Here is a 13,757-nt window from a genome sequence, read left to right on the forward strand (position 1 = left end):
ACAATGGCATTATTTTCAATGAACTCTGTAACTCCCAACTATTGACTTCTTTCGCAACTGCGGTAACCCTGTCACTAAGGTATAACTGAGGTATAATAATTACGCTCGTAACACACCCTAGCCCCGCCTCCTCAGTTCCGGCATTTTTACTCCGGAAGTACACCAAATCTTTGGTTCACAGGAAAAGGAAAAAAACAGCTGTTGTTGGGAAACAAAACAGTAAAGTGAGTTTTAGTGACGAATGTGTTTATTTTATAGTTTTACTATAGGACTACGTATCATAACAAATGACGAGACGTGATTTAGTTAAGCATTTTTGTTTCTTGCAAATTTTAGCTAGCTAACATTATTAGCTAGCTTGGTACGACACTAGGCTGTAGCCAATTCTTAAGTGTCAACGTTATCGACTGAAAAGCAGTGATTTGCTTGCAATCTATTCATTATCAACTAACTGGCGTCCTAATCTTTACCTGCATTGTGAATGGACGTGAGTTTGATCATTGGAGTAACTAGATAGGTGGCTAGATAGATAGCTAAGTAGCTAGCTTTCTTGTTATTGTTGCAGCTAACAACATTAGCTAGCTTGCTAACTGTCTAGCCATCCACTTAGCTGATGCGCTCATTACAGCAGGCTAGCTAGTTAGTTTTCGTGCTGTACTTAGCTAGGTTACATATTCCAATTACTAGCTTTATAGGCTACAGTACAAGATTTGAGCAATAACCACATACCACGCTTCGAGTAAGTGTTTTAATTTGATAAATATTTCTGTCATTGGCTGCTTACTCTGATAGTTATGATTTGACACTGTTATTATAGTCTCAATGGTATTGACTGTGTTATACTTTTTCAGTAATGACAACAAACACCTATTGCCATTCATACATTGCATCACCTTTTCTTCATAGAATGCCTGCCCCTAAAAGACAACAGACTTCTCAGGATCCTCAAACTAAGAGAAGAAAGTTGGATCAGAATGAAGTGGCCATGCCATCTAACAAAATGACACCAGCTGCTGCAACATCAAGCAAGCCCCATAGAGAAGGACCTTCACAGAGAAGGAGTAAGAAAAAGTCCCCAGCACAACGAAAAGACAGAAATAAACCATCAAAGTCCGGCCGTCATTCCTCCAAGACAAGATCAGCCCAAAAGGCCACCACAAGGACCAAGTCCAATCCCCCTGTCAAGAATGCTAAGCTGCCGAAAGCCACAAGTACCTCATCAAATAATCCCAACTCTAAAGGAACCCTAAAAAGATCAGCCAAGATCTCAAAAACAGCTTCCACAGAGTCAGACGAGGAGCTTATCAGAACTCGCAAACCCGATTGCATCAGAAAATACTCTAATGGGGATAGAGGTAAGCGTAAAGGGGCACAGACTAACCCAAATGAAGCAGCCTTACCCTCAGACCCTGTGCAAATGGATCACAATTATGGTATACCACCTGCATCTCGTGGTAGTCACTCTGAATGTGATCAAAGTCAAACGAAGGGAGTCGCAGAGTCCACCAGAAGCCCAGAGAGCCAGATAGATGTAAAGATGGGAACTCCAGCATCTTCAGTGAAGGCTTCAGATCCCGTACCTAAACAACCTGAGCAGGTGAACCAGAGCAGTGAGACACAGGAGATGCAGGGAAATTCTGTGACTACTCCTACAGATGAAGTTAATGAGAGTGTAGAGACCAAGCCTGAAACACAAATAATGTCTCCCGCTATGTTAGCATCCTCTGAGAAAGCTTCAGACCCCATCCTTGAGCAGTTGAACCAGAGCAGTGAGATGCAGGGAGATTCTGTGACTACTCCTACGAATGAAGTTAATGGGAGTGTGGAGACCAAGCCTGACACACAAATAATGTTTCCTCCTGCTATATTAGCATCCTCTGAGAAAGCTTCAGACCCCATCCCTGAGCAGTTGAACCAGAGCAGTGAGACACAGGAGATGCAGGGAGATTATGTGACTATTCCTACAGATGAAGTTAATGAGAGTGTAGAGACCAAGCCTGATACACAAATAATGTCTCCTCCCGCTATATTAGCATCCTCTGAGAAAGCTTCAGACCCCATCCATGAGCAGTTGAACCAGAGCAGTGAGACACAGGAGATGCAGGGAGATTATGTGACTACTCCTACAGATGAAGTTACTGAGAGTGTAGAGACCAAGCCTGACACGCAAATAATGTCTCCTCCCGCTATATTAGCATCCTCTGAGAAAGCTTCAGGCCCCATCCATGAGCAGTTGAACCACAGCAGGAAGATGCAGGGAGATTCTGTGACTACTCCTACAGAGGAAGTTAATGAGAGTGTAGAGATCAAGCCTGACACACAAATAATGTCTCCTCTCGCTATATTAGCATCTTCTGAGAAAGCTTCAGACCCCATCCCTGAGCAGTTGAACCAGAGCAGGAAGATGCAGGGAGATTATGTGACTACTCCTACAGATGAAGTTAATGAGAGTGTAGAGACCAAGCCTGACACACAAATAATGTCTCCTCCCGCTATATTAGCATCCTCTGAGAAAGCTTCAGACCCCATCCATGAGCAGTTGAACCAGAGCAGTGAGACACAGGAGATGCAGGGAGATTATGTGACTACTCCTACAGATGAAGTTACTGAGAGTGTAGAGAATAAGCCTGACACACAAATAATGTCTCCTCCCGCTATATTAGCATCCTCTGAGAAAGCTTCAGATCCCATCCATGAGCAGTTGAACAAGAGCAGTGAGATGCAGGGTGTTCAGGAAGGTTCTGTGATCACCCCTACAGTTCAAGTTAATGAGAGTGTAGAGAGCAAGCTTGATGCATGTATCAAGTGTGCAGACCCTGTATCTGAACAGAGCACCAAGATGCAGGAAAATGCGACGACCACCCCTGCAGGTCTTGTTGAGGAACGTCTAGAGACTAAGGTCAATGCGGAAATATTATCTCCTCCAGCTAAAGGCCTGGTAGCATATAGCAGCAGTAGTGATTCCGAATGTGAAAGTGAGGAAAATGAAAGGAAGGCAGTCGAAGAGTCAAGAGATGTGACAATGGAAACTCAAGTATCTTCAGAGAAGGTTACAGACCCTGTACATGAACAGGTGAAGCAGAGCAGTACGAGCCAGCAGATACAGGAAGATTCCATGACCACCTCTACATATGAAGTTCGTGAAGGTCCCATGACCACCCCTAGTGAGAGTGTAGACACCAAGCTTGATACAAATATAAAGTCTCCATCTATAGAAGCGTTTTCAGAGGACGCTTCAGACCCTGTCCCTGAACAGGTTAATCAGATATGCATCGAAATAGAGGATATGCAGAAGAATTCCATGACCACCTCTCCAGATGAAGTAGTTGAACATTTAGATACCAAGCTTGATGCAAAAATAGATATCCCTCCACCTCTAGAAGTGTCCTTTGAGGAGACCCATACAGTTGAAGTCAGTGAGAGTGCAGGAACCACGCTTGATGCACATATAAAGGGTCCACACCCTGCAACTGTACATGTGATGCAGAGCACTGAGATGCGGGAAGATTCTGCGCCCACCCCTGCAGATCAAGTTAGTGAGAGTTTAGACACCAAGCTTGATATCGAAGTAAAATCTCCTCCGCCCGTGGAAGTAGCCTCAGAAGAGACTTCAGACAATGTCTCAGAACAGGTGAAGCAGAGTGCTGAGAGACAGGAGGTCCAGGAAGATACCATGACCATCCCTACAGATAAACCTCGGGAAAGTTTAGAGACAATGTCGGGTGCTAAGATAAAGTCTCCACCCCTAGAAGCACTTTTCAGTGCTCTGAAGGAGTCCAGTCTTTGCAAACACCCTCTGTCTGACACAATGCGCTCAAATGTCAAAGAGTTTCTGGAAGTAGAGGATTCCTTAGAAATCATGAATAAAGACTGTGACTTTGGTGTGACGGAGAGCATTGAGTGTACCTTAGACCTGGAGACCCCGATTATTGTTGAGGATATGGAGATCGGTCACTGTGTTGTGGAGGTGGTGGGAGAGAATGGGGAAGATGTGGATATGGATAGTGATCTGGAAATCATAGACAACTCTAAGGAGGTGCCAGAGAAGACAGTCCAGCTAACCAAAGGGTCTGAAGAGGATTTCCGTCTAGATAACAGTGAAGCTGGTACTGAAAACAAAGGCACACGTTCCTCTAACCAAGACAGCACAAATAGTGGCAAGAAGGAAGTTGCCAAAAAGACACAGTGTAGCCCGGAAAAACCTAAGAAACAGCAGATGAACCCTCAGGCTCGGACTAAAGCCCGACTAGCGGCGCTAGCTGAGCAAAAGGCCGCCGCCTCCAAAAAAGCGAGCAGGCAGCTCAACCTCCTTGCCTTATGTGAGGAAATAGCGGACGATATCGCCACGGACACCATGCTATTAAAGACGGAGGAAGAGGATGAGCAGGTTGTAACGGTTGAGGCTGAACCCAGCAAGGAGCCAGAATGCCCACAGCCTTTCACACAAACTGAGACTGTCCCTATCCCTCCAACTCCTGCCGGGCCCAAGGAGCCCTCTACCCCAGTAGCACCCGTTGCTGCAGTTTCTGCTCCAGCCAAGCCCCCAGCTCCAGAGACACCACAGAGGCGCTTCTTCATCAGTCAAGTGACGGTGCCCCTCAAAATCCACGAGAAGAAGAAGCTTACCAGGTTCCAGAGGCTGCGGCAGGTGGAGCTGCAGCGGGAGAAGAATATGTCCTGGACCATGGTGAAGAAGCTCAAGTCCGATCAGGCCAATCAGAAGATGTTTCCGGAGACAGAGGTTAAACCTGCCCCCCCATTACTGTCCACTCCAGCAGTAGCAGCACCCATCCCAGTGACCACAACACCCTCACCCCCCTCAGCCAGTCCAGCAGCACCCACAGTAACTGCACCCTGTCCTACCCCATCCGCAGCCAGCCCAGCAGTAACCCCTAAGCTTGAGCCCCCCAAAGTTGAGCCCCCCAAAGTGACCCCAAGTAAGGGACCCACCCTTAGAAAGAGGACACTTCCAGCAGTACCCCCGCCGATGCCCAACGGGCTGAAAGCTCAGAAGGCCAAGCCTGTGGCGGAGTATAAGCCTTACAAAGCCAGGCCCAAGTACTCTTTTGATGACTTTCAACTGGATGACGAGCCGAAACCCACAGTGCAGAAGGCAGTATTACCGACCGTGCAGAGGACAGCATTGAGACCTACATCTACCACCATTCCGAAGGCAGCAGTGACACTTACGACAGCGGCCAAACATGAGGTAACTTTCTTGAATGATGATCTTAAATGATAAAATGCACAGAATAGTTTTTGTGTGGCAAAAACTGTATTGAAATTCATTCTAGAAAATGCATTCCAAACCTGTTCTCCTTCCACAGGACTCAAAACCTACCGGCCAGAAGACAGCAGTGCCTACCATGCAGAAGCCAGGAGTACCTACCGGCCAGAAGACGGCGGTACCTACCGGCCAGAAGACGGCGGTACCTACCGGCCAGAAGACGGCGGTACCTACCGGCCAGAAGACGGCGGTACCTACCGGCCAGAAGACGGCGGTACCTACCGGCCAGAAGACGGCGGTACCTACCGGCCAGAAGACGGCGGTACCTACCGGCCAGAAGACGGCGGTACCTACCGGCCAGAAGACGGCGGTACCTACCGGCCAGAAGACGGCGGCACCTACCGGCCAGAAGACGGCGGCACCTACCGGCCAGAAGACGGCGGCACCTACCGGCCAGAAGACGGCGGCACCTACCGGCCAGAAGACGGCGGCACCTACCGGCCAGAAGACGGCGACACCTACCATGCAGAAGACGGCGACACCTACCATGCAGAAGACGGCGACACCTACCATGCAGAAGACGGCGACACCTACCATGCAGAAGACGGCGACACCTACCATGCAGAAGACGGCGGTACCCACCGCGCAGAAGCCGGCGGTACCCACCAGCCAGAAGACGGCGGTACCTACCGCGCAGAAGCCGGCGGTACCCACCGCGCAGAAGCCGGCGGTACCCACCGCGCAGAAGCCGGCGGTACCCACCCCGCAAAAAATAGTTGTGCCTACCACTCAGAAGACCGCACCAACTGTGCAGGAGGCAGTTGTGACAAATCCAACAGTGCAGAAGGCAGTAGAGACACCGACCCCTATGCCCGGAAATGAGGTAACGTTCTTGTTTTTTATTCTCCTTGAAGTAACTTTCTTGGTTTTTATACTATTGAAAACGACTTATAGTACAATGAGTGCATACATTTTATTTTTATATCCCTGTGGTATTTGAACCCACGACCTTCTAGAGCTTGGCGCTAGCAATGCTCTTACCCACATCCTTATAATTGATCTAAAAAAATATTGTCTTGTGTGGTACAAGTGTCTTCATCTCCCCTCCTCCTACAGGACTCCAAACTCACTGTACTGAAGGCAGAAGTGCTTAATCCCACTGTACAAAAGGAAACCTTGGTACCTACACTTACCCCTCAAACTGAGCAGAAAGCGGAAGCATCACCTACGCCCAAAACTGCCAAAGATAAGGTAACATCCTTGGACCTTTTCTTTCTTTATTAAAATGTAAGAATGGTATTTTTGTTGATTGAATTATATTGAAATCTATTCAATAACTGTACAGGAGCTGGCTTCCCGAAAGTATCTTCGGGATAAGTTCATCATATGAACTTAGCCTTAAAATGCTTTTCTGAAACTTAACCCTGGTAACTTCAGTGACACATTTAGAAGCAGTGTGGATGATCATATAGCTGTTTTCATGCCTGGCATAGTTTTGGGGATGCAATTTATCCTTCTTTAACCTCTTGTCTTTCCACAGGATTCCATAGCACCAGTGTCTTCCCCTCCCTTTGAAGAGACCCCACGAGATTCTGTTGACAAGGATCAGTGTGAAGAAAAGCCTGCTGGTACCCTCATGTCTGATAACATCCAACCAAATTACATTTTGAACAGTGTTATAACTACAGCTGTCAGAGTGCGTTATCAATTTACCTGATTTTGGTAACCGTTACTTTGGACAAAATCAAGACGTCAATATCCTGGTAATGCTTTTTGTCGTAAAAAAAAATCTGAAATTAGAGCTCAATTTGAGAAAATTCTGAATTTGCGATTAATCACAGCAAATCCTGCAATTAACTCGATTACGTTTAAAAAAAAAAAATAGTTTGACAGCCCTAGTTATAACATGTCGTCATAACCTCAGTGTAACATGCTTTGTTATAGAATCTGTCTCTTTCTTAGTTGCTGAGATTAAACCGGCATCCCCAGAGGTCAAGACAGAGGGCACGACAACAACAGAGTCCTCTGACTCGTAAGAACCTGCCCTCAAATTGCAATAAATCCTTTCCACACAAACTATTTTCCAGAGTTTAATTCAAACAATATCTGTGTTTCCGTGGTAGTGTGGTCGTGCAATCAGCAGATAATAGCAGTCCCCTCTCTGACACATGTCTGCAGAAAGAGATAAAAAAACTAAAGGAGGCCGACAAAGATGACAATCAAACCACCACTGTGAGTGTTTTGGTCTTTTGCCAAATACTGCCCACTGTATTACTGTACTTTGAATAGTTCTCTTTTGTAGAAGAGGGGTGTTATCCAAAGACTATATATAATCCTACCATGGTCCCAGATCTGTTTGTGCTCTTGCCAACTCACTCGCTGTCATTGCCAAGCATTTGGCATGACAACGATTGACAAGGAGCTGATAGCACAAACAGACTGGCACTCAGGCGAGTAAGTTCCTGTAATTGTATAGAATCTAGGTACCGTATTTATGTCAGAACTGATCCAGTCTGCGTTGTCGTCTCCTAGGATGCAGGGCAGAAGCACTTTGGAGCGGTGACCTGCGGTGTGTGTGGGATGCTGTATTCTGCTGCCAACCCGGAGGATGAGTCCCAGCACCTGCACTTCCACAACCAGTTCATCAGTGCTGTCAGATATGTGGTGAGAACTAGCGGTCTCCCACAGCATGCATGCGTCCAAAATGGCACCTTATTCCCTATGTAGTACACTACAAGAGTAGTGCAATACTGTGTATAGGGAACAGGGAGCTATTTGGGACGCTGCCCTTGCGTGCCAACTCTACCTAATGCGTCACCTCTGACTCAAACAGCATCTCTCACACACATCATGCATCTCTCATCCTATAAGCCACTGATTTGTCATGTCGTCCACAGGGGTGGAAGAAGGAGAGGATTCTGGGAGAGTACCCCGATGGCAAGATCATCCTTGTCCTTCCAGATGACCCCAAATATGCACTGAAGAAGGTGTGCTTCAGGCTCGAACTTTACATATTATCACATATGGAAATACCTTTACTGTAATACAATCGAAATATAACAGCATTATTGATCTTAAATATACTTTGAAGCCCCTTATACATATCACAATAGCTTATTCATCCTTTAGGCAATGGTTATATTCACTTGACATCAAACGGACGAAAACTCACCGGAACGGGGAGGGATAAGAAACTCTGGTTTTCGTAGCGAAGCGTTTTCTGTTGCAAAACCGTTTTGGATACGACGTGCACTAATGACTAGGGGCTTGCGAGGGTGTCTCACAATTTGTTGTGCTGTCAGGTTGAGGAGATCAGAGAGATGGTGGACAATGACCTGGGCTTCCAGCAGGTGGAGACCAAGTGTCCCTCCCAGACCAAAACCTTCCTGTTCATCTCCAATGACAAGAAGGTGGCTGGGTGCCTGATCGCTGAGCATATTCAAGAGGTGAGCAAGACGTCTGTGTGGGTTGGGGCTGTACTACTTCCTTCTCCTCTAGTACTTGTTGAGTGTCGTAGTATTCTCTATAGAGCTCAGTGGGGGCATTTCCCAAGCAGTCACAAGTATAGGGATATCACAGTAGACTGTCTGCTCAGTCTGATTCAGTATAACACTAGTAATTAGTCAGTCCTATAATTAGGACTGCAGGCAGTTTGTTTCCAATTTATTTCACCGCAGGTTCATGTCATTATAAAATCCTTATTGTTTCCCAGGGAGCCCATGTAAGTGATCACGTAGTACTGGATGCAGTATCCATCATCTAGCTTGTATTGCAATAACAAAACCAGGAGTATGTCATTGGCTAATTACTGTAGAAGCCATTTTGTTGTCTGATTGTAGAAGTCTGGTACCGTAGCCATTGTGAGAGCAGACTAATTGAATAATAGTCAAACGAGTGAATGAGTGGGTGTGTGGAGTGATTTACCGCACAGAGGAGTGTGCTTATCTCTCCCTCTGCCCAATGGTGGAAGCAGGGATGTCACCAGGCAGATTAGAAACTTGGCACAGCTGATACAGAGCTCTGTAAAATGGAAGGGGTGTGGGACCTCTGAGTGTGTTTCTGTCCACGATTGTGGGTGCTGGGATGATCTGCCTTTATGGGAAGTGTGCGTGGGAAGGGGTTTGAGGTGGAGACTTTATTGTAATGATGTATTTGCTCTTGCGTGCGTGCGTGCGTGCGTGTGTGTTTGTGTGTGTGTGTGCAGGGCTACAGGGTGATCGAGGAGGCGGTACCCGAGGGCTCGGAGGGAGAGAAGGTGATGTTTGAGCGTCAGAGAGCCTGGTGTTGTTCCACTGACCCAGAGCCAGCCCTCTGTGGCATCAGCCGCATCTGGGTCTTCAGCATGATGAGACGGACGGGCATCGCCTCGCGCATGATCGAGTGTCTCAGGTCAGTCTTAACTAGCTGCAAGACTTTCTTTGTTGTTGTTGTGAATCTACAGAATTGCATTGTGTAGTGCAGAGCCTGTGGTTTAGGGGTATAACGCTCGCTCCTTCAGTCACCTCTCCCCACCGGAGACGGTTAAATCGCTGCGTCCACCTTTCCTGCTGTACTCCCACTTGCCTGTCTACACCTCTGTTTCGGACTGTCCAAATAAGTGTCAAAAGTGTGCTTGTAAAATGTCAAAGAAATATATATTTAAATCTGTAGTTTCTTCTCGTATTGCCCTCCTCAGGAACAACTTCATTTACGGCTCCTACCTGAGCAAGGAGGAGATTGCCTTCTCCGACCCAACGCCCGACGGGAAGCTTTTCGCTACACACTACTGCGGCACCTCGCAGTTCCTGGTTTATAACTTTGTCAGTGGGACTCGGTCAGACCAACCGAGTCTTAGCGTGGTGTAAGTAATCGCATCAAGGTGGATTTATTGCTGAGGCTCAGTGAGACTTGCCCTCACCAACTAACCAACCAATCTCTGGATCTTGTCGTGGGGACAGCCTGTCACAAGCACATTGTGGTTCTTTTAGACTGAAGAGTTAAGACTCAGACTGACTCTTCTGAGGGGGACATCTTGGTTTTTAATCTCAGGTTGACAACAACAACTTGTTGTTTGAAAAATATTTAAATTCTCCCTTTAATCCCTGCATAGTATTTTGAGACAAATAATATTTTTCTTTATGTTTTTTAAATAAGAAACAAGCGTTTTATTGGAAGTATTAAAGCGTTTACATGCATGAAACTTGACAGCAATAGAATACAAAGAGCATTTCACAATTTATAATTTCCAAAAATCGGAGAGATACACTACATTTTACTCAAACGGTTCTAAAACAATGCTGTGGTCCTGTTCTAATAATGCATTGAATTCATTTTAGCCTCTTAAATCAGGTTAAAAGTTGCTGTACTAAGGTCAAGACTTATTCCTCTTGTGTAGGGGATGTTCTTGCACACATCATGTTCATCATCTCTTGACATTTCATGCAGTGATATTATGACCACAGGTCATTATGAGGTTCCATTATGTGATGGGGTACATTGCTAAACTCAGCAAGAAAAGAAACGTCTTCTCACTGTCAACTGTGTTTATTTTCAGCAAACTTAACATATGTAAATGTCTGTATGAACATAACAAGATTTAACAACTGAGACATAAACTGAACAAGTTCCATAGACATGTGACTAACAGAAATGGAAATGGAATAATGGAATAAAAATGGAAATGGAATAATGTTTCCCTGAACAAAAGGGGGGGGGGTTAACATCAGAAGTAACAGTATCTGGTGTGGCCACCAGCTGCATTAAGTACTGCAGTGCATCTCCCATGGACTGCACCAGATTTGCCAGTTCTTGCTGTGAGATGTTACCCCACTCTTCCACCAAGGCACCTGCAAGTTCCTGGACATTTCTGGGGGGAATGGCCCTAGCCCTCACCTTATGATCCAACAGGTCCCAGACATGCTCAATGGGATTGAGATCCGGGCTCTTCGCTGGCCATGGCAGAACACTGACATTCCTGTCTCGCAGGAAATCACACACAGAACGAGCAGTATGGCTGGTGGCATTGTCATGCTGGAGGGTCATGTCAGGATGAGCCTTCAGGAAGGGTACCACATGAGGGAGGAGGATGTCTTCCTTGTAACGCACAGCGTTGAGACAGCGTTGAGGCAATGACAACACGCTCAGTCCGATGATGCTGTGACACACCGCCCCAGACCATAACGGACCCTCCACCTCCAAATCGATCCCACTCCGGAGTACAGGCCTCGGTGTAACGCTCATTCCTTCAACGATAAACGCGAATCCGACCATCACCCCTGGTGAGACAAAACTGCGACTCGTCAGTGAAGAACACCTTTTGCCAGTCCTGTCTGGTCCAGCGATGGTGGGTTTGTGCCCATAGGCGACGTTGTTGCCTGTGATGTCTGGTGAGGACCTGCCTTACAACAGGCCTTCAAGCCATCAGTCTAGCCTCTGTCAGCCTATTGCGGACAGTCTGAGCACTGATGGAGGGATTGTGTGTTCCTGGTGTGTTCGTGGTGTAACTCGTGCAGTTGTTGCCATCCTGTACCTGTCTCGCAGGTGTGATGTTCGGATGTACCGATCCTGTGCAGGTGTTGTTACACGTGGTTTGCCGCTGCAAGGACGATCAGCTGTCCGTCCTGTCTCTCTGTAGCGCTGTCTTAAGCGTCTCATAGTACGGACATTGCAAAGTATTGCCCTGGCCACATCTGCAGTCCTCATGTCTCCTTGCAGCACGCCTAAGGCACGTTCACGCAGATGAGCAGGGACCCTGGGCATCTTTCTTTTGGTGTTTTTCAGAGTCAGTAGAAAGAACACTAAAGAGGCCTAAGTTTTCATAACTTGTGACCTTAATTGCCTACCGTCTGTAAGTTGTTCGTGTCCCGTTCCACAGGTGCATGTTCATTAATTGTTTATGGTTCATTGAACAAGCATGGGGAAACAGTGTTTAATCCCTTTACAATGAATATCTGTGAAGATATTTTGATTTTTACGAATGATCTTTGAAAGACAAGGTCCTGAAAAGGGGCAGTTTCTTTTTTTGCTGAGTTTACAAGAGTTCGCTCTCACACAATTTCTCATAATGTGTTTGTTTGATTCTGGGGAGTTGTTACTCACTATTTTCTTCACATGAAATTGTCGTTCTCACTCTTGCTGCCATGTGTCCTAAAAGGGAGATTCCTTTTTTGGATAGTTATCCCTCGGCGGTAGCATGGACGGACTAGCAGGCAGGGAAACAGAGCTAATAACGTTGGTTGGATTTCTAGATGGGGCATTTTGCTGTAGTGTTCCTATTCAAGGCTCTTTACCCAAGTTGCCTCAAATATATCTAACTGTACAAATGTTAAATTTGAGCCATGATATAAGTGAATTGGCAAGGCAGTGAGCAGTTGCTTGTGTCCTCCGCTGTGTATGATTGTGCCTGACAGGATAGACCGACTTGTGATACTGTAGACTTCCTCAAGTTCTCGTTTAAGCTGCCCCCAACGGAGCGCACCCCCCCCCCCGAATTCACATTTTTTACGATATATTATCTCTCCTATCGGGAGAAAGTTTTATCAATGAGGTCATGCATTGTCCTAAATGCGAATAATAACTAAGAATTCAAAGTTAACCATGTGGCATGAATTATATCAGCAATGCCGTTGAAAGGGTTTAAAAGCTTTGTGTTATTTGGTTTTTGAGGGAGTTGAAAACATCCATGTCAAATATTATTATTATTATCTTTTTTACTACAGGAATCCAAGGAACTGTTGCTCAGCCATCACAAAGGGTTGTGATTTATACATTTTCATGTATCAATGTGATGCATTTAATCATCACATTGCCCTTCATGTTAAAACATTTTCTTTTTGAAAAATTGTCACATGTATGAAAACTAAATGGATTTATACAGAGCTGTCATGTAAATAGTTATTTAAAAATAAAAAATTTGAAAAACTATCCTGCTATTGATTTAAGTTGCAATGTCTCAGTTTTGAACATGCATGCAGCAATCATAATATTATAGCTGACATTGACAAGTAAAGCTTCGTGGTTACATATCACATCTATTCTATACCACCTTGGAATAGGTTGGGTGATGAAGGCTTCTTCCACCACCTAGTGGCCACAGTACATGTCAACATATTTTCTCTGTTCTGTGTTACCAGTGGTGGCCAGTACAGACAAAGCCCAATGTTACCAGGAAGTTTGATGAGATATTTATGTGCATATCCTATCAGTCACGGTGGCTCTGTTTGACAGACAGGTTTCTATCCGATTTGCTGTTTGAATGTTCTAATTTAAGCCACAGTCATTATTAACCCAACAGCACGAGTGGGTGGGTGTTGTATTACTGTCAGTCCTATGTGTCAGAATAGGCAGTCACACGTTTCCTTATGAGTTTCATATCAGCTCTCTGAGACTGGCTGATACTAGAACAGGAAATAATTGATGCTACAACACCAGTCATAACTCCGGCAAGCATCCCGATTTAAATCCCCAAATCCATCTGGCCACCATGTTCTCATTCTGTTTCTTTGTAGATGGAGCGACGTAAACACTCTCCTGTTAGTGCATTCCGCGGCTC

General features: G+C 45.8%; 1 protein-coding gene across 2 annotated transcripts; it reads left to right on the top strand.

Moving 5' to 3' along the window:
* The first annotated feature begins 158 nt into the window (after positions 1-158).
* Positions 159-11,025, top strand: LOC124039772 (nascent polypeptide-associated complex subunit alpha, muscle-specific form-like). 2 transcript variants are annotated; one of them, XM_046356131.1, is made up of 12 exons: positions 159-224; positions 907-5,209; positions 5,328-6,110; positions 6,344-6,478; positions 6,768-6,855; positions 7,190-7,259; positions 7,351-7,459; positions 7,760-7,891; positions 8,125-8,214; positions 8,530-8,673; positions 9,432-9,616; positions 9,903-11,025. In XM_046356131.1, exons 2-12 carry the CDS (start codon positions 908-910, stop codon positions 10,069-10,071), a joined length of 6,207 nt encoding a protein of 2,068 aa, XP_046212087.1. In that variant the 5' UTR covers positions 159-224; position 907; the 3' UTR covers positions 10,072-11,025. The 2 variants fall into 2 exon arrangements, with proteins under 2 accessions (XP_046212087.1, XP_046212088.1); XM_046356132.1 differs by lacking the exon at positions 159-224 and adding an exon at positions 231-739.
* The last annotated feature ends 2,732 nt before the right edge of the window (positions 11,026-13,757 follow it).

Source organism: Oncorhynchus gorbuscha, linkage group LG07, assembly GCF_021184085.1.
Source record: "Oncorhynchus gorbuscha isolate QuinsamMale2020 ecotype Even-year linkage group LG07, OgorEven_v1.0, whole genome shotgun sequence".
Classification (NCBI taxonomy): domain Eukaryota; kingdom Metazoa; phylum Chordata; class Actinopteri; order Salmoniformes; family Salmonidae; genus Oncorhynchus; species Oncorhynchus gorbuscha.